General features: G+C 40.2%; 1 protein-coding gene across 2 annotated transcripts in view; it reads left to right on the top strand.

Moving 5' to 3' along the window:
- MCC (MCC regulator of WNT signaling pathway) overlaps positions 1 to 23,689 on the top strand; it is a 221,733-nt gene that overhangs the window by 123,833 nt on the left and 74,211 nt on the right. For both annotated transcript variants that reach the window (XM_033164789.1, XM_033164790.1), the window contains one exon: positions 16,765 to 16,878. In XM_033164789.1, coding sequence (XP_033020680.1) covers positions 16,765 to 16,878 — 114 coding nt within the window. The remainder of the gene's footprint in view (positions 1 to 16,764; positions 16,879 to 23,689) is intronic.

The following is a 23,689-nucleotide window of genomic DNA, read 5'->3' as shown; positions in this document are numbered from 1 at the left end:
TTCTGAAATGACCGCAGGGCCTGCATGAAATGTGAACAAGCTCAGACCAAGATAAGCTGTATCTATATTTCAATTCCCATCTGACATCCCTACCTTCTTGATTATGAATAATATGCAACCTTTTGTGTGTCCTGAAGATTGGAACCTTTCCCAGTTGTGTTTATACTCCCCCCCCCCTGTCTTACTCTGTGAGACTCAGATCCTTTTGTGTATCCCTTGATGATAGTATCTAGTTCAAACGTAGATGCAGGTCTTATTTAATTAATTCCCACCTTTTAAAAATCTGTCAGGTTTATTGAAATAAGGCACTTCGTTGAGATGCTTGGTTTCATGCTTCACACTGTTTTTTAACTGTTCGGGGGACTCCTTTTAAAAAGACAACACATATGAATTAGCCCCCTTTAATCTCTTGAAACATATGTTTTCTATTCTAAGAATCCAAATTTTGTATATCTGTTGGAAGGAAATTTTGTATATCTGTTGGAAGGAAATTTTAAAAGCTGCGTTTTGCCCACTCTAGCTTCAACCTTTCAGTCAAATATATAGATATAGATATAGATATAGATCATATATATAATATAATATTTTTGCCACTTTAAATGTACTCCTTATAAAAAGTAGTGGAGTAAACATTGAGAAAATAATAGCTGGAATGTTTGTTGCTGCTTTAGGAAAGTCTTGTTAATGCCCCCCCCCCAATACACACATGCATAATGCATGCAGTGAGGTAATGTTTAGGGAATGTATTGGCAGAAGAATTGATTCCCTAAACATCTAATTGAAAATCACTGGTGATGATCATCCATTCATTTTAGCATTTTAAAAATTTGATTATACTGTTTTGCCATACTATGTCACTGTGGTAAACTGTGACAGCTCTGGTTTGCATTATACCAGTTCATTTGATCTTTCAAAAGCTACTCGTTCATTTTTGCCAGATTGCTTTGCAAGTGCTGTATCCTGTCAGTTGTAGGAGTAAATGAGGGTGGGTGGGTGTTAAAAAAAATATATCAACAGTAGAAAGTTTCTATGACAGCAGGCCGTACTGCTGGTATGATCTTGCTTCCTTGGCTTTGTCTACTTTTTTCCCTTTTGTCAACCTGGTGTTTTCAATTTATACTTTTGCTGGAATGAGGTCTGCTAACTACTTGGGACCTAAGGCAATTGCTCCTCTCTCCCATTTTGTCTCAAGTCTAAAAGCAGCTCTGGTGCATGTTCAAGAGGTCAACTGGAATGGCGATTTTCAATCATTTGGTCAATGCATTTGGAGTCATTTATAGCTTTCAGAATTCCCAGCGGATTATTCCATCACACATTCTTTTTCTTCCTTCCCTGTTTGATCTATTTAGAAGTTCCAGTCTTGATCTACACTTCACAGGGCAGAGCAAGGGAATGTAGCTGAAGATGTTTACATATTTCGCTGCAAACAGTTTCCATATGAGAGGTTTTATACTTTCTGAGTAGTAATGGACTCTTTTATACTGGGGGAGAGACTTCTGGATGCCAAACAAACTGGCTTTTCTAAAAAGAATGTTTTCTCATGTCATTAAAACCTGTGCAAAAAGAAGAAGAAATCCATTTTTAGAGTGGAAAGATTAATGCTCTCTCATGAATAGGAATTATTATAAGAAACCATAAGCACAGGCATTTTTAGCGTGGATCTCTAAACTAGGAGCTTCTGATAGCAACCTTCTATAAAGCTCAGCTTGTTAAATATTCAAGTGCCCAAGTGTATGAATGGCTTGTGATTCAGAGATTCTTCAGCTGACTTTAGCTTTGAGTAGACCCTTAGCACTGTAAAAATAAGACCGAGGGTGTGGTCTAAAATGATAACAAGGTACTAAAATAAACTTATTTGCTCTGCATAAGTGCAGTTTAACTTGTCTTTTTGCTAGTTTAGCTAGATGTGACTAAGAAGTAGCATGTATTCACATCTTTATAATTCTTTTAGTAATTTCAAGCATAATCCTTTCTTGCAAAAGACTGATTGGTTTTAATACTACTGAATCCCTCCTCGTATTCAGTAAAGCAGGGATGTGGAAGTTGCTGTACTTCAGCTCCCTTTTACATGAAGCTGTTGTGAGCTGTCATTAGGAGATTAGGGCACTCAGCTCTACTTCTCCAAAACAGCTGAGTGAGGAGAGGCCATGCAGGCCCTGAACCGGTGCCTGGGTGCAATGGTGGGTTGGTTAAGGGAAAGTAAAATGATCCTGAATCCTAGCAAGGGACAGGCTCTGTGGGCGAGTGCTTCCCATGATTGAGAAATTAGCCGATTGTCTGCCCTAGGTAGGGTTGCATCCCTCTGAAGGAGCAGGTACACAGTTTGAGGTGTGCCTGGATCCAGCTTTGTTACTGCTTGCCCAGGTGCCTTTGGTGGCTTAAGACTGGAGAACCTTTTTGTCAGCTTTGGCTTGTGCAACAGCTGTGAACATTCCTGGACTGGGGTCGTTTAGGCATTGGTAACTTCAAAGTTGGATTAATGCAATGCACTCTGTGTGGGGCTTTCCTTTTGGTTGGTCCAGAAACTGCAGTCGGTGTAGAATTCTGCACTACAGTGGCTGACATCCTCTCACCTTTGCTCAAACTTCTGCATGGGCTGTTACCAAGTTCAAGTCTTTACTATTAGTATATAGAATTCTTAACAGTTTAACTTAAGGATTGCGTCACCCCATATGTGCCTCCCCAACCCTTCAATCTGCTGAACTTGCCCTTGTATGAGTGCCGTATAATGTTCATTCCGCATATGTGAGGAACCTGTCTTTTAGTGTGATAACATCTGTGCTTTGGAACTTCCTGCCTATTCATATTAGCCATACATCCTCACTATATTGTTTTAGATGCATGCTAAAAGCTTTTTGTTGGTTTGTTTTACTCTAGGAAGACTATCCAGACATACCACATGTCTGTTTGGATGTTCTTCTCTATTGAATAATCCAAATTATGGAAGTTGGTTTTGTATGTATGTATTGTGCTGATGCTTCACTTTACTAGCCTTTGGTCTTCTGTATATACTCTTGAATTGCAATTCCCATCAGTACCAGTCAGCATAGCCAATTGTCAGCTATTGTGGAAAATGTATCCCAACAAATTTTGGAGGGCTATATGTTTTCCATTCCTGATTTAGGGAGATCTCCGCACTTTCCGCACCAGGGACCATCCTTCTGGGTGACAGGTGAGGATGCAGATGACCAGTGAAAGGGGAGCAGAGCAGAAGCTTGTATTTTTTAAAAACTCTTAACCACAGTCAACTTTACATTGACATGGATAGGCTAAGATTGCAATTTTTTTTTCAAATAATAATTTATTACGGTCAAAGACCAGGTCGCATAAAACAATGGTGACAGCATTCATAAAGATAAAATATACAATTATAGTAGATTGCAGCAATAGCTCATGAGTTAAAATTGGAATATATACATCCATCCATACGACCTGAGTTTTGGGCTACCATAAAAATTTATCCTAAGGTGCCCCCAAAGGGGGCTTCAGCTTTTCCCTAGTAATCTATTTTATTCTAGAGGATGATCTGTGCCTACAAATCTGGGCACAGAATCTGGCTACCAGCCAGGTCGTCTTGTGATCTTTGCCTAAGAAGAGATAATTAAGTTTAGACTTGTCTGGAAGATCGGCGAGCCTCTTCAGGAAAGGGTCAATGGTTTCTCTACGAATCTCAACATAAAAGGGATATCTAAAAAATATGTGTTCGGGGCTTCCTATTTCCCCTAATGGGCATGTTTGCAATCCTAAACTCACTCATTTGGGAATAAGTTTCACTGTGCCATTGTATTCAAAGGGACCGACTTCTTAATAGACATGAATAGGATTGTATGGTATGTGACTCAGGGATAGCCCAGCCACATGTAAAGCAATGAATTCGAATATGTAAGACTCTTATTTCTAGAAGCCTTTAACAGTGTCGTCAGCATGTCAGCCTGCTTCCTATTTCTGTTCAGCCAGATTCTAGATACTGTATGTCAGATTGCATAAGTTGAGGGCTGCAGAGATTCCAGAAGGCTAAATAAAATTTTATTGTGCTGATGTAGAAGCATATAAGGAACCTGTCGGTCAGTTGTCTGCAGTGCTGAGAACAGATGGCAGCATACCTTTAGGTTTCCAGCTTGACACACCTGTTAATAAATTGACATGGAGAAGAAAGGTTCATAGGGCAAGACAATAAATAATTTCCTCACAGTTGGGCAGTTTATGGTTGTTTTTCTTTCACAGCAGTTCATATGAATAAAATACTCAAGAGCAGATAAAGAGGTGTTGCAGTGTGCTTCTCTTGTTAAGATTTACGGCCCTATATGGGCAGCCTGCAGAACTCAAGATTTATGTGTCTGTAACATTACTTGGATTTACAGCCATGTCAATGACTGTGAGCACATAACCATGTTTCTTAAGGGCTCTTTCTAATGTAGTGAGAGGTCATAGCAAGGATGGAGACATTTTGCAGTGTTGAGAGGCATGTGCTAACATATATCACCCTGCCCATAATTTATAAGTGGTGACTTACATTGACTTTTTCATCTTTTTACTACTTTGGCCCATTAAATCCTTAAGTGGTCCATGACAATATATGGCTTATTAAATGATTGTTGTGCGTGATACAATGACTGAATATGGTGAGCAAAAGCAGAGAAGCCACTCATGTTAAGAATTCTTCCCACTTCATTTAGTCTTCTTACTCAAATGTGAAAACTTGCTTCTGCCCATAAGAACATTAGTATAATTCAGAGTTAGCTCCCAGGGGTGGGGGGAGACCTGTGCTCTAAGTATGCATGGGATCTGTTGTTTCCCTTGTGTGACATGTAGAAGCTTGGGGAATGAAGCAGGAAAATTGCTTTGGGAACAAGGTTTACAACAGCAGAAACAATTTCAGGAAAAAACTATTTTGGGGGAGCAAAGATGGACAAAAATTGTTGTTATGTGAATAAGGATTTCAACAATGCTTATGCAGGACTTGGATGTACTGTGGCAGAAAGTTGGAGAACCAAATGGGGAAATATATTGGGGTCGTTCATTTTACCTTTCTCCATTCCTTGGAGTCATCCCCCTACCCAACATCTGCTGTTAAAAGCTTTTCTCATTTGGAGCTTAGTTCCATATTTCCAAGGAAAACCTCTGTTTCTTTGTGGTTTACATTCTGAATATGAATCTGTGCAAAACATTGGCTCAGTTCAGATACTCTGAACAATGCAATGTAAGAGCCTGCTGGGTTAGGCCAAAGCATCCAGTTTCCATAGTGGCCAGCCATGTGCCTATGGGAAGCCTGCAAGCAGGACCTGAATGCCAGAACACTCTCCTGTGGTTTCCAACAACTGATATTCAGAAGCATACTGCTCCAGCCATGGAGGAAGAACATAGCTATCAGGTAGCTATTGATACACTTATTCCATGAATTTGTCTAATCCTCTCTTAAAACTATCCAGGTTGGTGGCCATCATTGGAATTAACGTATTTTTCTGTCTATAAGATGTATAAGATTTGGGGGGGATCAGATTTAAAAAATGGGGGGATATGGCCCCGTGTATAAGACACCCCCTAATTTTTGACATTATTTTTAAGGAAAAAAAAACCTAGTCTTATGCATGGAAAAATACAACAACATAGGTCAGCTGTGCACAGCATACTTTTTTTTGTCTTCAGTCATTCAATATTCAGCTTCATTGTTTGTTCCTGAGTTCTAGTTCTAGGGAGAAAAACTTACCTCTACTCCCCTCCTTCCATGATGTGCATAATTTTAAGCACTTCTATCATTTTGCCTCCTATTCACCTTTTCTCTCAACCAAAAAGCTTAACTATGAATTATTGCAATATCTCAGCTTGCAATACTGCTGGAATCCAGCAAATCAAAAAAACCGAAACCTTGTTTTGAAGTTAGTTTGCAAGCCATTATGTCATATCTTAATTGATTTACCCTCATTAAAACAGTTGCCCCACCTCTGTAGCCGCTGCTTCTAGAGACTGGAGTGTGAACCAGACAGAAAGCAAAAGCAGACAAACTTGGCATGGTACCTGGATCTAGCCATTATAAAATTACTTTGATTTATGCTAACAGTTTTCAAAATACTTTAATTTTAAATGGATCTATTGTAGGGGTGGGACATCATATTAAAATAAAAAACTGATTTGCCTAATTTGGAAGCAAACAACAACTATGGTTATTAGAAACCAGAATGAGAGGGACAGAACTGCAAATCAAACCATAGTTTAGGCTGTGATACTGGGCCTGGACCAAACAGTGTGTGATATGGATGACCTAGAATTCCCAGTTTCTTTTACTGGTTCCTATGCTGTCACAATGAAATTTAAGCAGGTTAGAATTTCCTTTGGATGATTATAGGCAAAGGGGGGAAAATAGTTTGAGTGTTGGTCCTGTTAAAGGCAGTCATGGGAGTAGAAGAAAATGTGATTTTGTGTTGTAGTGATAGACATGCCCTGGCTGCATTTTTTGCAGTCTGTGGAATACTTCCTCTCCCCAACCCCAAGAGTACAGTACATCTATCACAAACATTGCAAAGATGGCTAGAATTTCCTGCTTGCATGGTGTGAGCCAGCCTTTACTTAAAGTGACAATTGCTATTGGCACCATAATAATGCAGTTTCTCAATTGTCTTGTTACAGTACAGCATAACAATAGTGTGAAAGCCAATTAAAGTTGTGTTTTGATTTTGCCTATCCTTGGGCAGGGAGGAGTTTTGTTCAGTAAGGAAGCAATGATACTTACCGGTATTCAAATAAAGCTATGGAATGGGGGAAGAAGGCTTAATCTTTTGGAACAGGTCTCAGGAGGTGTTTTCTGGATGCAAATGCAGCAACACAACTTCCATACTATTTTAAGCATGTACATCAGAGCTTTCTAAACTTTTCTTGTTGGTGGCACACTTCTTAGACGTGCATCGTTTTGTGACACAGTAATTCGGTTTCACTAGCAAACCAGAGGTTAAACTAACCCCTCATAAAAGTGTGGAGAGCATTCATGCAACACACCTACACACTGCAGCTGACACACTAACATGTCACGACACAGTTTGGAAAGCTCTGCTGTACATTTTCAAGGTGATGTTTAGTAAGTTGCATTTCACAGTGAAAGAAGAACAGAAGGTATAAATATTGTATGTGCTTCTGAATGATTTAACTTTATTTCGCTGACACGCTGAAACCTGCTCTGGAGTGACTCGGAAGTTACTAGATTGTGAACAAGCTTATTACACAATTCCATCTGCTCCTGCGTTTACTCTGCCCCTTTGTGTGACCTGCATCCTAAATTATGAATTGTCACGAGAGATGACTGTTCTATGCAGTTCTCTTAGTTGCCCAGTTACAGTGAATATTTGGCTCATATAGGTCAACTTCATGAGGACAACAAGCACTTCAGAAAAAGAAGTTTCCCATTTCAAAAGTTTATTTCATAAAAACAAATGAGCCAATCAGATATGAATGATGTACCCCAGGCCCCTTCCTTATCTGACCTCCACCCCGCCCCCAACTTTTCCTAACTTTTCCATGGCAACTTGTTCTCCTGTGAGGTGAACAAGGCAGACTACTTCCTTTTTATTCTTGTAAATAAAAGCTTCCTTTTTGGAATTGCTCTGAGCACATTCCAACCAGGTCAGTGCTGCTGGTGTTTGCGGGGTAGGAATAGCAGAAGGGCAAGCTATAAATTATGCACCTGTCTACTGAAAATGTATATATGTTTTGGAGTTCGGTCCACAATTTCGTTTCACATTGCTAGTTACAAGCTGAAAAAACAAACTAGATTCTGTACCCTGTAATGCACATTCCACTGTATTTTTTTTTTAATCGTAGCCATCATGTTAAAAATCACTGTGTGTTTGGAAAACCTAGTTTCAAGGATATGATGTTTGCTCTTTTGACTCTTTAAAGAAAGGGTTGCTTGAAAAATGTGCCTACATCCCCCCTTTCAATTTTATTAGTGCCTCTAAGCTGCTTGGTATTTCAAAAATACCTAAGAGGTGTATGATACGTACAATGTAAAAACAATATTCGTTAAAACGTTAAAAATATCCTGACAACAACAAAAAAGTATAAAAAAACATATAAAACAAATAAAGCATATTCAGAGGATTCACATACACAAAACAGGGAATTGAGGAACACCTGGACAGAACGATGCCTCTTAGAATCATAGAATTGTAGAGTTGGAAGTGATCCCAAGGGTCATCTACTCCAACCTCCTGCAATGCAGGAATCAAAGCTAAAACATCCATGACAGATGGTCATCCAACCTCTGCTTAAAAACCTCCAAGGAAGTAGAATCCACAAGCTTCCCAAGGGAGATTGTTCCACTGTTGAACCATAGCTGTCAAGTTTCGGATTTGAAAATAAGGGATCAACAGTCTCACCTATCCCAGGGACAGTCACATGTCAGTGGTGGGCGGAGCCAGAAGCAAAAGTGGGCGGAGCAGCAATGTAAACTCCAAGCGGGCTCGGAGCGGAGCAAAAGAGGAGGGCAGCCATGTGCTCCGCGCAATGGAGCCCCGTTGTCTTGTCTGATCCCATCAAAACAGGACAGGAAGCAGCAGCTGCTCAAAGGTAGCCAGGCTCCACCTGCCAGCTAACCCTATTGGCTGGCTGAGGGGCTCAGCGGCAACGGATAGGGGCTGATGCAGGGGGAGGAATACACCCCCCTGTAAGCACGGGAAACGGCTCCCACTTGCTTTGAGGGCTGAGGCTTTTCTCTCCAAGTAGGCGAGGTCTTCCCACCAAGTCCCTGGCCAGTGGGGGAGGAGCTGCTTTTATTAAAAACGGGAAATTTAAGGGAAATAAAAAATAAGGGAGAGCAGCGGGAAACTGCTTGAAATAAGGGAGAATCCCGGGGGAAACGGGATACTTGACAGCACTGGTTGAACATCTCTTGCTGTCAGAAAGTTCTTCCAGATGTTTAGTCAGAGTCTCCTTTCTTATAACTTGAAGCCATTGGTTCGAGTCCCACCGTCTAGAGCAGGAGAAAACAAGCTTGTTCCCTCTTCCATGTGACAGCCCTTTAGATATTTGAAGATGGCTATCGTATCTCAGTCTCCTCTTTTCTAGGCTAAACATACCCATCTTCTTCAACCGTTCCTCATAAGGCTTAGAAGGTAAGATGTCAGAAGGCATCTGAAGCAGCTGGTGGTTGCTGCTTCATGTATGGCAGAGTGAAGGGCGTTCTGTAGGACAGGAGCTACAGTAGAAAATCCCCATTCTTGGGTCACTGTGCTGTGATATTCTGTACAATGCAGTGCCATGAGTAGAATTTCCCCAGATCCACAGGTTTGTACAGGAGCAAGTGGTCTTTCAAGTAACCTGGTTCTAAGTTGTTCAGGGCTTTAAATGTTAACAAGACCTTGAATGTGAGCAGATAGCTGATCAGCAGCCAGTTCTGTTCCCTCAACAACTTGACTGCATTGTTCTGCACCAGCTACAGCTTCCAGACCAGTCATAAGGGACTGCAGTTGCTCCACCTATCTATCCACCAGTCTTTTCCCTCTAAAATATATATATTTGGGCACTGTGGATGCAGTAGTCTTCTTTAAAGCGAGAGAGAGAGAGACGTAGAGCTTGAATCCATCATATTTTTACTACTTCTAAAATGTTGGAGAGACTTCTTGATCCGGCAGTTGATGCAATCTTGAAAACCTGTTCTGTGGGGAAAACAAATTAGTTCAGGGTGTTTGTTGCATTTCTGTTTTGTCACGGTGCTGTTTAGACTGGGTGGAGTGCAGAGTTGAGCAGGAATGGAAGGAAAGAGCTGGCTGTTCGGCACAGCCCTTGACTGAGGCTGCCGTACAATCCGTTCCCGAAGCCAGAAGTTCTTTCGAGGTCGGTATGGGTTCTACTTGAATCAAATGCTTTTAGAACGGGGGTTATGAGTGTCTGGCTCTCATTTTCTCTGTTGGCTTTTGGTTAAGAGAACTGTGATCAGAGCAGAAAGACTCAGCAAACCGTAAGGAGGAAATCAATTTTTAATTTTGATACCATTACAAGGGCAGACTATTGCCCAGAGGTTTGTGTCATTTGGTCTTCACCCATTTGTTTCTACATAGAAGTAAAGAGAGTGTGAGAACATTGGACTCGGCTTGCTTTTTGGAAGAAGTATGTTCTGTGCATCCAGACAGATCAATTCTTGCAACTTGTTTTTACTGAAAACAGATGAACTTTCTGCAACATACTGCAAAACATTTGTACTGGAGCAGCAAACCTAGTTTTTGCACCTTTTGTATACTTTGTATGCTCCTACCAAAAGTTCTCTATCTGTATAGTGTAGTCATAATGCATGATGCTTTATCCTAGTATAAAGAGTAACTTCAGTTATAAAAAAAAGTCACTTTCCCAGAGAAGCTTACAAATTTTGATAATGGGAGAAAGAGTGGACTGGTATGAGCAGATGCAACTACATGCACTTTGATATGCGGGGTTGAGTAATTTGGTAGTCTTGCCATGTATGCACACACAATTTCTGGATTGCAATTTGCCATTTTGAGATTAAGCCACAAGGCTATCCATCCTCCTGAAAAAATCACTGCAGCCTGAATTATGGAAGCAGGATGGAACAATGCATGCACAGGGTATTGGGCATCCAGGTACATTTGTCCCGGGCCTCAGAAAGCTAAGCTGGCCAGGGGGCCTCGCCAGGGTCTTGCTGGACCTAAGCTGTCATGCGAAGAACAAGACTCCTGCCCTGGGCCTCAGACAAGCTCTGCACAGGGCCTGAGTGCATTTATAGTTGTACCTCGGAAGTCGAACGGAATCCGTTCCAGAAGCCCGTTCGACTTCCAAAACGTTTGGGAACCAAGGCGCAGCTTCAAATTGGCTGCAGGAAGCTCCTGCAGCCAATCAGAAGCCGCGACGGACGTTCGGGTTCCAAAGAACATTCGCAAACTGGAACAATCACTACTGGGTTTGCGGCGTTTGGGAGCCAAAATGTTTGTCTCACAAGGCATTTGACTTCTGAGGTATGACTGTATTTATTTTACTGCATTTATATAACACTTTTTCTCCAAGGAGCTCAGGAACGTACACGTAGGTCTGCCCCTTTTATGTGTACAACAGTTCTGTGAGGTAGGTTAGGATGAGAGGCAGTGTACACGGGTACACATAAGTAAATCTATATAGATCATTTTTATTGTAGAACTCGAATTTTCTAGCTAAAGAAATTTTATTTTGATATATGCGCTAGCAAAATACTCACGGTTACGATAGGCAGGAAGGAGGGCCTGCGCATTTGCAGCGTTAGAGGCTTTCTGCATTGATTGATCATTCTTACACTTCAATAATTTAGGTGCGTTTCAAAATGTCTTGTATCTTAGACTTGGGTTCAAATGATTCCTTCTACATCTTCTATATAGCTATTCTCACATATATACGTGGAACGAATCTGATGGTAGCTACAGGGGGCAAGCTGTATCGTGAATCTGTTGGTATTTCTACCTTTTTATCTTAGATTCTCACAAAAGTAACAGTTTAGTGAAGTCCTCCCCCCCCAAAAAAAAAAATCACCAGCAGTATAACGATGCCTTTTAAAAGCAATTCTTGCTTTTTCTCAGATGGATGCTTAAAAGGGCCAATTGGTTGTAGCATTCCAGGTTCGTGCTTTTAGGAATCAAAACAGCAAGACTGTCTTGGGGAATTCTGAGTTGTCAAGACACTAATTCTAGAAGATGGCTTACGCTTTAGGTTTCCCATTCCCATCTTGTCAGTGTATTTGCTGAAATGGACTTTGATTACATTCATTTCATCACTTGTGTCATAAAAATGTGTCTTTGTGTAGTATTAGCTTTAAAAAAAAAGTACAAAATTGAGAGAGAGAGAGAGAGAGAGAGAGAGAGAGAGAGAGAGAGAGAGAGAGTGTCTGAGCAAACTATTAATGTATAGATCAATCACTTTAAAGAAATGTGTCTCTTAGCAATAGAGCCATCATTTGGGGAGTGGGGGGAAGGTTGACTGCTGAAATTGAAACTGAGCACAGACACCAGAAACATCATGATGCCTTTGTGGAACAGTAGTAGAAGCACATGTTTTCCTCTACATTTTCAGAGCTGATACCTGTCTTACTATGACTAAAGAACAAAGTCCTGATAGATTGTGTCTCAAAGGAATGGTATTATCCGAACAAGGATCTGGTGCTTTCTATTATTCTCCTCTCCACCTCCAAGGAAAAGACCAATTTGCAAAAGTAGTCATGGGGTGATACTATTCATTATGCACTTAGCAGCAGCTGTGAAAAAGGCAAATTCCTTGTTAGGAATCACCATGATAGGGATTAAGCTGACAATGTCATAATGATAATGCCTGACTCTCTGGTTCATCCGTATTTGAAATGCTGTGTACGGTTCTAGCCATACCTAGCTAAGAATATCGTGGAATTGGGAAGGACCTAGAAAAAGACAGCCCAATAGAGCAACTTCTCTACAAAGAAAGGTTACAAAATTCGGAGCTTTTTAGTTTAGAAGAAAGAGGAACATCACAGAGTTGTAATAAAAGTAGGCACTGTGTGAACCCTCTTATAATACTGAAACTCATGAGTTATCCAGTGAAGTTGAATGGTGCTATTTGCAGGACAGGTGAAGAAGAAGCATTTCTTCACACAGCACTTAGTTAAGTTACAGGTGGGTAGCCGTGTTGGTCTGCCATAGTCGAAACAAAATAGAAAATTCTTTCCAGTAGCACCTTAGAGACCAACTGAGTTTGTTCTTGGTATGAGCTTTCGTGTGCATGCACACTTCTTCAGATACACTGAAACAGAAGTCACCAGAAGGCACTTAGAAACAGAAGGCACTTAGTTAAATTAAGGAATTCACTACCAGAAGAATTCCACCAATTTTGACAGCTTGTGGGCATTGATATATCTTGTTAACTGTATATATTAGTAGTCAACATAGACTAGACCAGTTCCTTTGCATTGTTTAAAAATGCAAAGAAGTCTCACAATACCCAACACCCCCCCCCCCAAATATTACTTCCCATCCAGGTTAGTTCAGGTAGATGGATAGATTGCAAGCTGACAGGATAGCAAATGATAACAAAATTTAATTGCCTGTTATTTGCTTTCTCATGGTAAAACCTGATTGAAGAAAAGAAATTCTGCTTTAGGCTAAAGATTCCACATAGTATTTTTTCTTTTAAAATAAAATAATAAGATATTACAGTAAATGCTGGTTGTGAAATCTGTTGAGGCATTTGATTAAATGGATTGCAGACTATGGAAACTGAGGATCTTCAAATAAGTTAGTCTTTAAGGTGTGCAACAAAAAAACTTAAAAATGAATAGCCATGGACTAACATTGAAGGTTATTCTGTCATTAACAATTACCACCACTGCTAAAAGACCCTCTGGCTAATAAAGACATGCTGCTGTAGAAATCTGTGGCGCTTATAGTATTTTTGCTCTTTCTGCTTGACCGCCTTGCATATAGTCTTGTGAAATACTAATGCATTGAAACTTTACAGGGGTTCTGAGATCAGTTGAGCAATTCTGTGAGGCAGACATACAAGCTAAGCAGCTTGTGTGTATGGAGAAGGATTGTGTGTGTGTCCTTTGCGAGTCTAAGTCACATGCATGCTTAAGCCATTTGTAATTGCTATGCTTTTGGTATCTGCATGTAGGTACTATGCTAACTGACTTTGTGGTCCTGTTTTTACTGTGGTTGCCCTATATTTTCTTAGACTTTATTTTAAAGTTGAGGGAAGAAGTCATCTCAACAAAATATTTCAGATGCCATTATTTCCCAGGCTGACTGACTGCTTCAGTCCTACCTTGCTTCTGCGATATTTGAAGTTAACCAACAAATTGTATCATGAAATCCAATTTTGAACAATTCAGCAATGCAGGCCTTTTAGAACATCCACTTTGCCTGCAGAAAATGTAACTCAGATTTGTGAATCCCCACCCCCCTTGTCTTGAAATCAAAACTGACCTTTTCACAATGCCGGTTAAGCCCACAGAAATGTTTCCAAATGTGCTACTATAAGACTTCTGCTTACCCCCTATGCAACACAGTAATTTCAGTGTTTTTGCTACCACATATATTGAAATTGGTATTCAGGTCGCTGGTTGGTTTTGTCATTAAATTCAATTCAAACAGATAATGTTAAAAAAAATGCAAGTATCATCATTCACCATGACTTAGAAGCTGTGTGGCATGGAAGATTTGCAAGATATATTTATCTTAGAAACCAGTGGCTTGACAGCTAAACAAAACTTGCCCTTGTTATACGATCCGGTAAATGTTGTTTCCTGAGAGAAAATGGTTTTAGATTTAGTTCATGAATACAAAGAGAAGAATTGGATTATTTTATATTTTCCTCTTTGTAATTCCTTTGTCATTCTTGTAGAAAAATAGCTATAAGAAATATGCAGTGGTACCATAATCTGTTCTGGAGGTCCGTTTGTAAACCAAAATGGGTTGTAACCCAAGGCGCGCTTTCGCCAATGGGGCCTCCCCCCCAAAATTTTTCGTAATCCCAAAAAGGGGGGGGGGTTGTAATTCAAAAAATTTTTGCAAACCGGGACACACACTTCCAGGTTTGACGTGTTTGTAATCCAAAACGTATGCAAACAAAGGTACCACTGTATGGTGGTATTGGTTGTGATGCCAGATCTGAGTTGTACATATTCCAGGGCAAAGGAGCACGGGTTATTCTTATTCTTCTGCCCCGCAGTTAAAAAATTTGTGTGTCTTCTGGGAGACACAGTACTTTGCGTTATAGTTTGTTAGAACCTCTGCCAATGGATAGGTGAGACTGACACATCGGTCAAATCTGGGCCATTTATATAGCTAGAGTCAGATTCAGGAGCAGCGTGAAATGAGTAAATGGGAACTGAGTGCCCACAGAGACTATGCAGGCAATGTGAACAGACAGAATGGATAAATAATATCAGATGAGACAGGTAGATCTGATGGAAAAAAATATTAGGAGTAGCAGAGACTTTATGTGGTAATAAACTGGATTAGAGGTATACAAGACTACTAGCTAGTCCAATCCAATCCAAATAACTTTATTGTACTAGCCATTGGCCATGACAAATCTGAATCAAAGATGAATACAAGCAAAAGGGGGTGTCGTGCCACAAATAATGGTCTATATTTAGAACTCTGTGCTTCCCTTACACTGCTATGTTGTTCAGGGTCTCCTTTCTAATCGTTTGGGTCTCCAAAGCAAAAGGGGCGACTTTATGAGTCACTTTATGAGTGCTTACATCTGCCAGGGAGAGTTACAGGTAGGTAGCCGTGTTGGTCTGCTGTAGTCGAAACAAAATAAAAAAATAAAAAATTCCTTCCAGTAGCACTTTAAAGACCAACTAAGTTTGTTCTTGGTATGAGCTTTCGTGTGCATGCACACTTCTTCAGATACACTGAAACAGAAGTCACCAGACCCTTATATATAGTGAGAGGGTGGGGAGGAGTATTACTCAGTGGGAATGGGTGATTGATACGTGAGGTAAACCTGTTGACGACTAAACAAAATAATAATTTAAAAAATCCTTCCAGTAGCACCTTAGAGACCAACTAAGTTTGTTCTTGGTATGACCAAACTTAGTTGGTCTCTAAGGTACTACTGGAAGGAATATTTTTATTTTTTATATTGTTTTGACTATGGCATACCAACACGGCTACCTACCTGTAACTGTTGATGACTGTTAAAGACTGTTAACAACTGCAGTTGGTCTAGCAGGAAAAAGCAAGGGGTGAGATGGCTAAAAATAGCTTTGTCATGTATAATGAGATAAGAATCCAATGTTGCTATTCATACCAGGTCTCTCCATGGTTTTAAGTTTGGTGATAAGTTGCAATTCAGCAACTTCTCTTTCCAGTCTGTTTCTGAAATTCCTTTGTAGTAAGACAGCTACTTTGAGATCTTGTATAGAATGTCCTGGGAGATTGGAGTGTTCTCCTACTGGTTTCTCTGTCTTGTGATTCCTGATGTCACATTTGTGCCCATTTATCCTTTGGCGTAGGGTTTGGCCTGTTTGTCCAATATAGAGAGCTGAAGCTCTGGAAGGAAGACCTTTAATCGGCTAAAGACAGACACCCAATCTAAAACAACTCCTCACCCACAATAATACAACAATAATACAACAACCAGACTTAACATTGACACTGGTACCAGAGCCTGCAATAAACCCAGATGCCAACTTTGCTGCCACATACACCCGGACAACACCATTACTGGCCCCAACAACATCAAACATACCATCTCAGGACTATTTAATTGCTCATCTTCTAACATTGTGTATGCCATCAAATTCCAACAGTGCCCTTCAGCTCTCTATTAAAAGGGGGAGAGAGAAAGCGTAAGATAAGTGAGTTAGGATAGTCTGATATGGTTAGCTCTAGTTGTGTCAGCTGAAGATGAAGTTTTGAAGAAGAACTCTTCAGGCAACAGACTGTGCTGGGAGACTTGCATAACATAAAAGTGAACCAAAGTATATGAAGTCTTTGGTAACATAGAATTCTGCATTTAAAATCACACTAAAAGAGTAATGCACTGGAACTTCCAATTATATTAAACTCCATTGCATTTACGTTTTTTATGGTGTTATGTTCTGATAAGCAAATGTATTCAGCAGTAAAGCTGGAAATGTCCCAAATGAAAGCATATAATAGCTTGTCCTACTTTTTGATTTACAAATTCTGAAGTGTGAAACATCGCACCCTGCTGCAGACACTTGTATCACCAATACTGCTCCAGAATAAATATAAGGAAGTGGTGCATTTTGTAGATTGCGTTTAATTTTAGCTGCATTTTGTTTTTGTGTTACAGCTCCACTTAGCAGCACTGGCATCTCTGAAAGGAGACATAGTTGAACTTAACAAACGCCTACAGCACACCGAACGTGAAAGGGATTCGTTGGAAAAGAAATTGGCAAAGGCACAGGTAAGTGATTGTTCATCTGCTGAAATGGTATTTGCTCTCAAGGCTTCAAACAATTTAATCAGTAAAAAGATAAAAGGCACTGTTGTAAGATAGCTGTCAAATAAGTGAGGCTTTAGCAGTCAAAAACACAGTAAAAACTGGTAGTTTGTTTGAGGCTGTTGAGTGGGTAAAAGGAACACCTAGATCCAGCTTTGCCCAGATAGAGGCTGTGGCCAGGAGTTTGCTCAGCTTAGGCTGCTGTGCCTCCAGCACGCATTCCTGAAAAGACCTAGCAACATGTGCCTTAACTTACATTAGAGCAATGCACTCTGCATGGACTTTGAAAAGTCTTCAGAAATTTCAGCTGGCCCAGAATGCATAACAAGCTCACAGAATCATATTGCCCCTTTTATGCATGGGTTGCCAACTGGTTACCAACCTGTTTCTTGGCATAATCCTAAATGTTGATTTTCATTAAAGCCCTAAATGGCTTGGTTGCAGGATACTCAAGGGGCTGGTCTCCTCCTGTATCTTCCTGCTGCTTCCAAAGATCTATTGGAGAGGTCCTTCTTCTGTGTCCATGATTGACTGAGTCACAGTTGGCTGGGACAAGAGATGGGCTTTCTCATTGACCCATGACCAAGTTGAGAAGTATGCTACTCTATGATATTCATTTGGTCCCATCTTACTGTTTTCCAACAACTGGTTAAAGCTTTCCTGTTCTCTCACCCTTTCCCCCCGCTAGGCAGAATATCTTGTTGCGGTAGACTCTCATTTCTGAATGTTTTTCAACTCTCTTATTTATTTCATTGTTTTTATTTGTTGTAAGCCATCCTAAGGGATGCAAATGCATTTGAAGAACAGGGTATTGTTGTTGTTTAGTCATTTAGTCGTATCCGACTCTTCGTGACCCCATGGACCAGAGCACACCAGGCACTCCTGTCTTCCACTGCCTCCTGCAGTTTGGTAGCTTCGAGAACACTGTCCAACCATCTCGTCCTCTGTCGTCCCCTTCTCCTTGTGCCCTCAGTCTTTCCCAACATCAGGGTGTTATCCAGGGAGTCTTCTCTTCTCATGAGGTGGCCAAAGTATTGGAGCCTCAGCTTCAGAACCTGTCCTTCCAGTGAGCACTCAGTGCTGATTTCCTTAAGAATGGATAGGTCTGATCTTCTTGCAGTCCATGGGACAAGAGTCTCCTCCAGCACCAAAATTCAAAAGCATCAATTCTTTTGCGCTCTCCTCTTTCACCCTCATTAAAAGGTTCTTTAATTCCTCCTCACTTTCTGCCATCAAGGTTGTGTCATCAGTGTATCTGAGGCTGTTGATATTTCTTCCGGAAATCTTAATTCCGGCTTGGGATTCATCCAGTCCAGCCTTTCACATGATGAATTCTGCATAGAAGTTAAATAAGCAGGGAGACAATATACAGCTTTGTCGTACTTCATGGATCACTGCCTTGTCGTGGCAAAGGGGCTTGAATAAGTCAGAGAAACTATGAGCTATGCCATGCAGGGCCACCCAAGATGGACAGGTCATAGGGGAGATTTTTGACTAAACGTGATCCATCTGGAGCAGGAACCGGCAAGCCACTCCAGTATCCCTGCCAAAAAAACTCCATGGACAAAACAGGGTATACGTTTTCTAAATAAACATGAATGGCATGAAGTTCTGCTCAGAAACAGTTAAACAAACATTTATTTTGCTGACATACAGTCTAGTTTGAGAGAAGAGAAAGACAGTGGGCTTGGAGGCCAGTGCAAGGATTCCCACTAGCACAATGGGGCTTTTCCACCTCTCCCTTCACCTCCCCCAAATCTGCTTGAATGGTTCAGGAGAACCCCCGGAAAAACAGGTTGCAAAGAGGAGAGGGGAGATTGCTCATTCAGCACAAGTATTTCTGCTTGTCCATAGTGCTACAATGAATACCACACAATGTTTTTGTTCTGACTCAAGCATCGTATGTATACTTCCTGTAGATGTGGTCCACCATTTTTTACATCAGTGAAAAGAGCACAATTTAGTGCAAAGGGATGTGTGCCATGAGCAAAAAAAAATCCCAGTTGACAATTCAAGATATTTGTCTTGCATTAGCAATACTGATTTTTATTTGTTGTGCATCGTTGGTTTGCAGACTTGAAGAGGAATGCAGAATTAAATTATCTGTCATAGGATTTGCTAGCCCCTTTGTACTGCTTTTTAACCAGGCTTCATTTGCATCATAATAAAGCACTTATTCCAAGCCATTACTGGATTTTAATTTTCTGGCAAGGGCTGGTTTCTTCATTTCCATTGTTACGTTTTAGGTCCAGCTTGGGCACCCAAAAATAAAATAAACATCAGCTATGGGGGAATAACTTCTTGAAGGCTTGCTTGACCCACTCAGTATTCTCACTTCTCATTTTACAAGACATGAAACCCTTTTCATGTGTGAAACCCTTTCCAGCAAAGTGTGTAACAAATTATCTAGGTAATTTCTCTTGTAAAAAGTGGGGATGAGCTGATACCCTTTAAAAACAACACTCATACTAAAATAAAGTTAGAGTACTTCAGAGAAGATAATGATGGCAAAATAGCAAATTATTTAGATGGTTGCATTCCTATCCCACCTGCCGAAAATGGGAATACCAAGCAGGATCCAAGTTTTGCATTAATACTGTCAGGATCCTTTGTTTTGGGACATTTTGAAATGGTATTGGCCACATGTTCCCTAGCCCCAGATCAGCTCTGGCACAGCCTGTCTTAAATAGGCATCTGGAAGTGAGTCAAAATTCTTTCTGCTCCACCTCTTTTTAAAGCTTAAACATTCATGGTTAGGAGGGGGGCATTATCTGTCCCCTGCAATGTTGATAAAAAAATCGCATTTAACATTGAGGCAGATTATGGCTTAGACTGAGTGAATGAACAAATATGCATGTTACTGGAGAAAAGATTATGGCTGCTGTTCTCTTCCCCTTGTCTTGCTGTACTACCATGGTTCATCTTGGTGTTATTATTGAACCCCAGAAAAACCACAAATGGTAAACTAAGGACAAACCTTGGCTTGTCAGGAGGAAGACAAACCACAAGCTTAGGTTCAGAAGTCCCTTGAAACCAAACCATGGGGTAACCTCAGGTAGTGTGCCAGCAGGAGGACCCAGGCAGAGGTCAGTCTTCTCATTCATGCAAAACCATGGTTTGTCCCAGGGTTGTGTGCAACCTTTGTCAATTTCTGAAAGACAGGGCTTATAAAAAGCCAATCAAGAGGCATTTGCTAACAAAGCAGCCCATTCGCAGCAAGAAGAAAATAAAATTATCACTTCTGGATCAGGCTGAACAGGAATTAGTACAACACCGGAGCTGAGTAAGGAACAATTTCAACAGCATTTAAGTTTTATGAATTTCAAGTAGTTTTGAGTTGTAATCTGGTCAGAATTCACAAACTTGCTTCCTGTATTGTGACAATACTTGTGCCCATTACACAATAGCACCAACCTCTTTACAAAATGGAATTTAGGAGCTTATAAGCAATGGAAGCTACAGTATCAAGTGAGCAAACATGTCAAGACCATCAAATTCCCAAATAATAGACATCCGGGAATCCCATGCTAATGGAGTGTTGCTTGTTCCTCACAGCTCTGCTGGAAAAGTTAGGCAATGCATAATCAAAAAGAGCATTCATTAACCTCCAAAGGACTATTTTGCCGGAAGCATTACACAACTGGAGATTTTTGGAGATACGTAATTCTCCCAGAAAAGAAACAGCAATTAGACATGTTGTGGCTATGCATACTGTGATGATACAGAAGGTGTATGGTGTTGCACATTTATCCTAAGGTAGGGTTTCCCAAACATGTGTCTCCAGCTGTTTTTGACCTACAACTTCCATCATCGCTAGCTAGCAAGACCAGTGGTCAGGGATGATATCAGCTGGAGACACAAGTATTGTTGCAATAGCTAGTTTTGTGTATTGGAACAATAGTTCCAAGAATGTAATATTGGGAAATAACTGCCCAGGAACATCACTGCTGTGATACAAGAGTGAGGAAATAGCTTGGAGTGACCTAAGTTCTTGACATATTGTTTTGATTTGGCGCTAGTTTTGCTTTGAAATGCTCTCTTTGTCAGACCCAACATCCACATATCAGGTTTCTTAATCACTCTCATCTGCCCACTGATATATTTGAACAGTACGTCATCTGTACTATCAAGAGGAAAAACTGTGCCTCAGTGAGGCTTTGAATGAATTAACTGTTAGTGTCCCAAACCTTCTTCCTTGGCTTAAAATGCCATGCAAGCTGTAGAAACTATTGGATGGCTTTCTGGATACAGCTGAATCGTGTAATGACTTGCACTGTCCTGACCTGCAGGGGATCTCTCATCGCTCAAAAGATTTGATTTCAGCTTTATGCAGCTGCCTCAGTCTGTGGAGCAAATGCTACCACCGCTCTGGGGGTTAAGGTTAGGTCTTCTAGTTCAGTACAATAATACAGCTGCATTCAGTGTTGCATTCAATGTATTGCAACTTTAAGTGTATTAGAAGACAAGGCAGTCCTGCTGTTGTACCAATATCCCAGGCCTGATGTCTTTTTCTTACCCTGTATTTTGCTTTGTCTTTTTGTTAGCTCCTGAGATTTTCCAAGTATCTTTCCTTCATTGTGAGCCCTTCTTATCCCTATCCCAGAAACTAAAGTTTGTTCATGTCTTTCATGCCTGGAAATAATTTTTATTCTACCCTGTTCCAAGCAAGGACTCTACATTTGCAAGAATTCGTTGATTCTCATCAACATAGCCTTTCTATCCTCTTATTGTTAACTGCAACACATTGGCCACTGAAACAAAGACCTGGGACTTTAGTTTTGAAATGGTAAAACTGTAAATTACCTATGATTACTGTGTGAAAGTGTAGTGGTAGACGGATGATCAGATATTTAAAGAGAAATCTATGGAAGAGTGTAATTATAAACATGTATGGTGGGCAAAATTTTGGAAAGGGCTCTAACACGAAGAGGAAGGCGCTAGGCTATAATAACCAAACCTTCCATCTTTTCTGGAACTGCTGCTGCTTATGATAGCTAAATCTTCCATTTAAAAACTTCAGCTACAAGAAAAATACTACAGAAAAGCAATTGACCATACAATAGTTTCAATTGTGGCTTGGTGCCCCAAATGAATTAAGTATTTCTGTGGTAATCTTGTAAATCAGAGTTCTGTGTGCTTATATAAGATTGATTATTTGGTAAAAGGATGTTAGCGCATTGCAGACAGTGGGTAATATTGGAGATAAAGTCCAATATACTGGTGTATAGCTCAGGTTTATGTCTTTGGACTGGAAAAATCTAGTTTTTAGTTTATTCAGTTGGGCAGTTCCACTTTAAACAAATTAGACAACCATGAAGAGTGGGAAAATGTGTTGTAGAGTTTAGCATTAGCCTGCTTTGTACTGCAAGACTGAATGTAGCAGCAAACTGCAAGAGCAGCAAAACCTCATTCATTTATGATTGCCATATGAAACATAAATATTGCTTACTTATTACTCACCCTTATTAGAGTGAGAGGAGGACATCAGTTTATAGACAAGCTTATTGAAAACAGGTCTTTGTTTGTTTATTTTTTTATCCACATGTGTTTTTAAATACTTCAGTGATATTAAAATATTTTGTCATATTTTTAAAAGAGTCTACATATGTGTGTGTAGATACCCATGATACCATGCATAATTTATAACAGTGAAAAAGATTTGATATCTTATTCCCATAGAACCATTGCTCAGTTTGGTCAGGTTTACTAAGAATCGTGTAAGGAGTTACCATATGGAGTTGGAAGGTATATGTTGGCAGTGACAAACATTTTAATTGTCACTAAATAGAGAATGCCCAATATAAAACAAACAAGTTTAATAAATGCTGATATTTAGCTTCAGTGGTCAAGCTTACAGAAATTGTACATTTGTAAGAAGACTGACAAAAAGGAGGAAAAGGTGAGCAATTTGAGTGCTTCAGGTGACCAGCTTATTTCCTCATTTCCAGAACTTGCGGACTCATCTGTTGCTAGGTAGAAATATCTGTAAAACGATTGAAAATATTATTAAGAACAGAGAGGAGGAGGGAGTAGAAAGAGAATGCTTCGTGGCACAGCAGTGATGTTGCAGGCCAGTAGAAGTGGACTGATTGCCAAAAGGAAGAGTAAAAAAAGTAAAGAAAATGTGACTGTGAACTGAGGCAACCTCAGTAGAAAAGTATCAGCACTGTTGACAAAATTTTATGGAAGAACTAGGAGTTGAAACCAAGAAAATAGCCCTTGTGACTTTGCCTTCTCCAACCTGGTACCCTCTAGATGTTTTGGACTACAGCTTCCCACAGCTCCAGCCAGCACAGCCAGTTTGGGGAAGGCTGATGTGGAAGATTTTACACCATGCACACTCAGTAGAATATAGAGGTTGAAAACCAGAATGGGCAGGTTAAAAACTTCCTAATATCAAAGCGTGTATCATGCAGCTAAATATTAAAGAGGTTATGTTGGTGGCTCCCAATATCAACAAATACTGCTCTGTTGACAGATTTATGTTCCTAGGAATTGCATACTGCTCATTCATGCTGGGATGTGGAACAAAATTAGGTTTCAATATCACTGAGGGACTGGATTATGATGAACAAGACAGACAGAGCAAGGTGCATCATATGCTTAATTGGATAAAAGAATCTATAACAAATTTGGGATAAACATAGGAAAGTTTTGGCCCCATATTATCCTGTGTAACATTGCATATTGTCAAGACTTTATTATATCCTGGATAGTTACTAAGAAGAGAGGCAGAAGAAAAAGAGGGAAGAAAAAGATCTGATAAGATGCAAGG

This window comes from Lacerta agilis, chromosome 11 (assembly GCF_009819535.1).
Source record: "Lacerta agilis isolate rLacAgi1 chromosome 11, rLacAgi1.pri, whole genome shotgun sequence".
NCBI classification, from domain to species: domain Eukaryota; kingdom Metazoa; phylum Chordata; class Lepidosauria; order Squamata; family Lacertidae; genus Lacerta; species Lacerta agilis.
The sequence above is the reverse complement of the archived record's forward strand: the minus strand, read 5'-3'. Positions and strand labels throughout refer to the sequence as shown.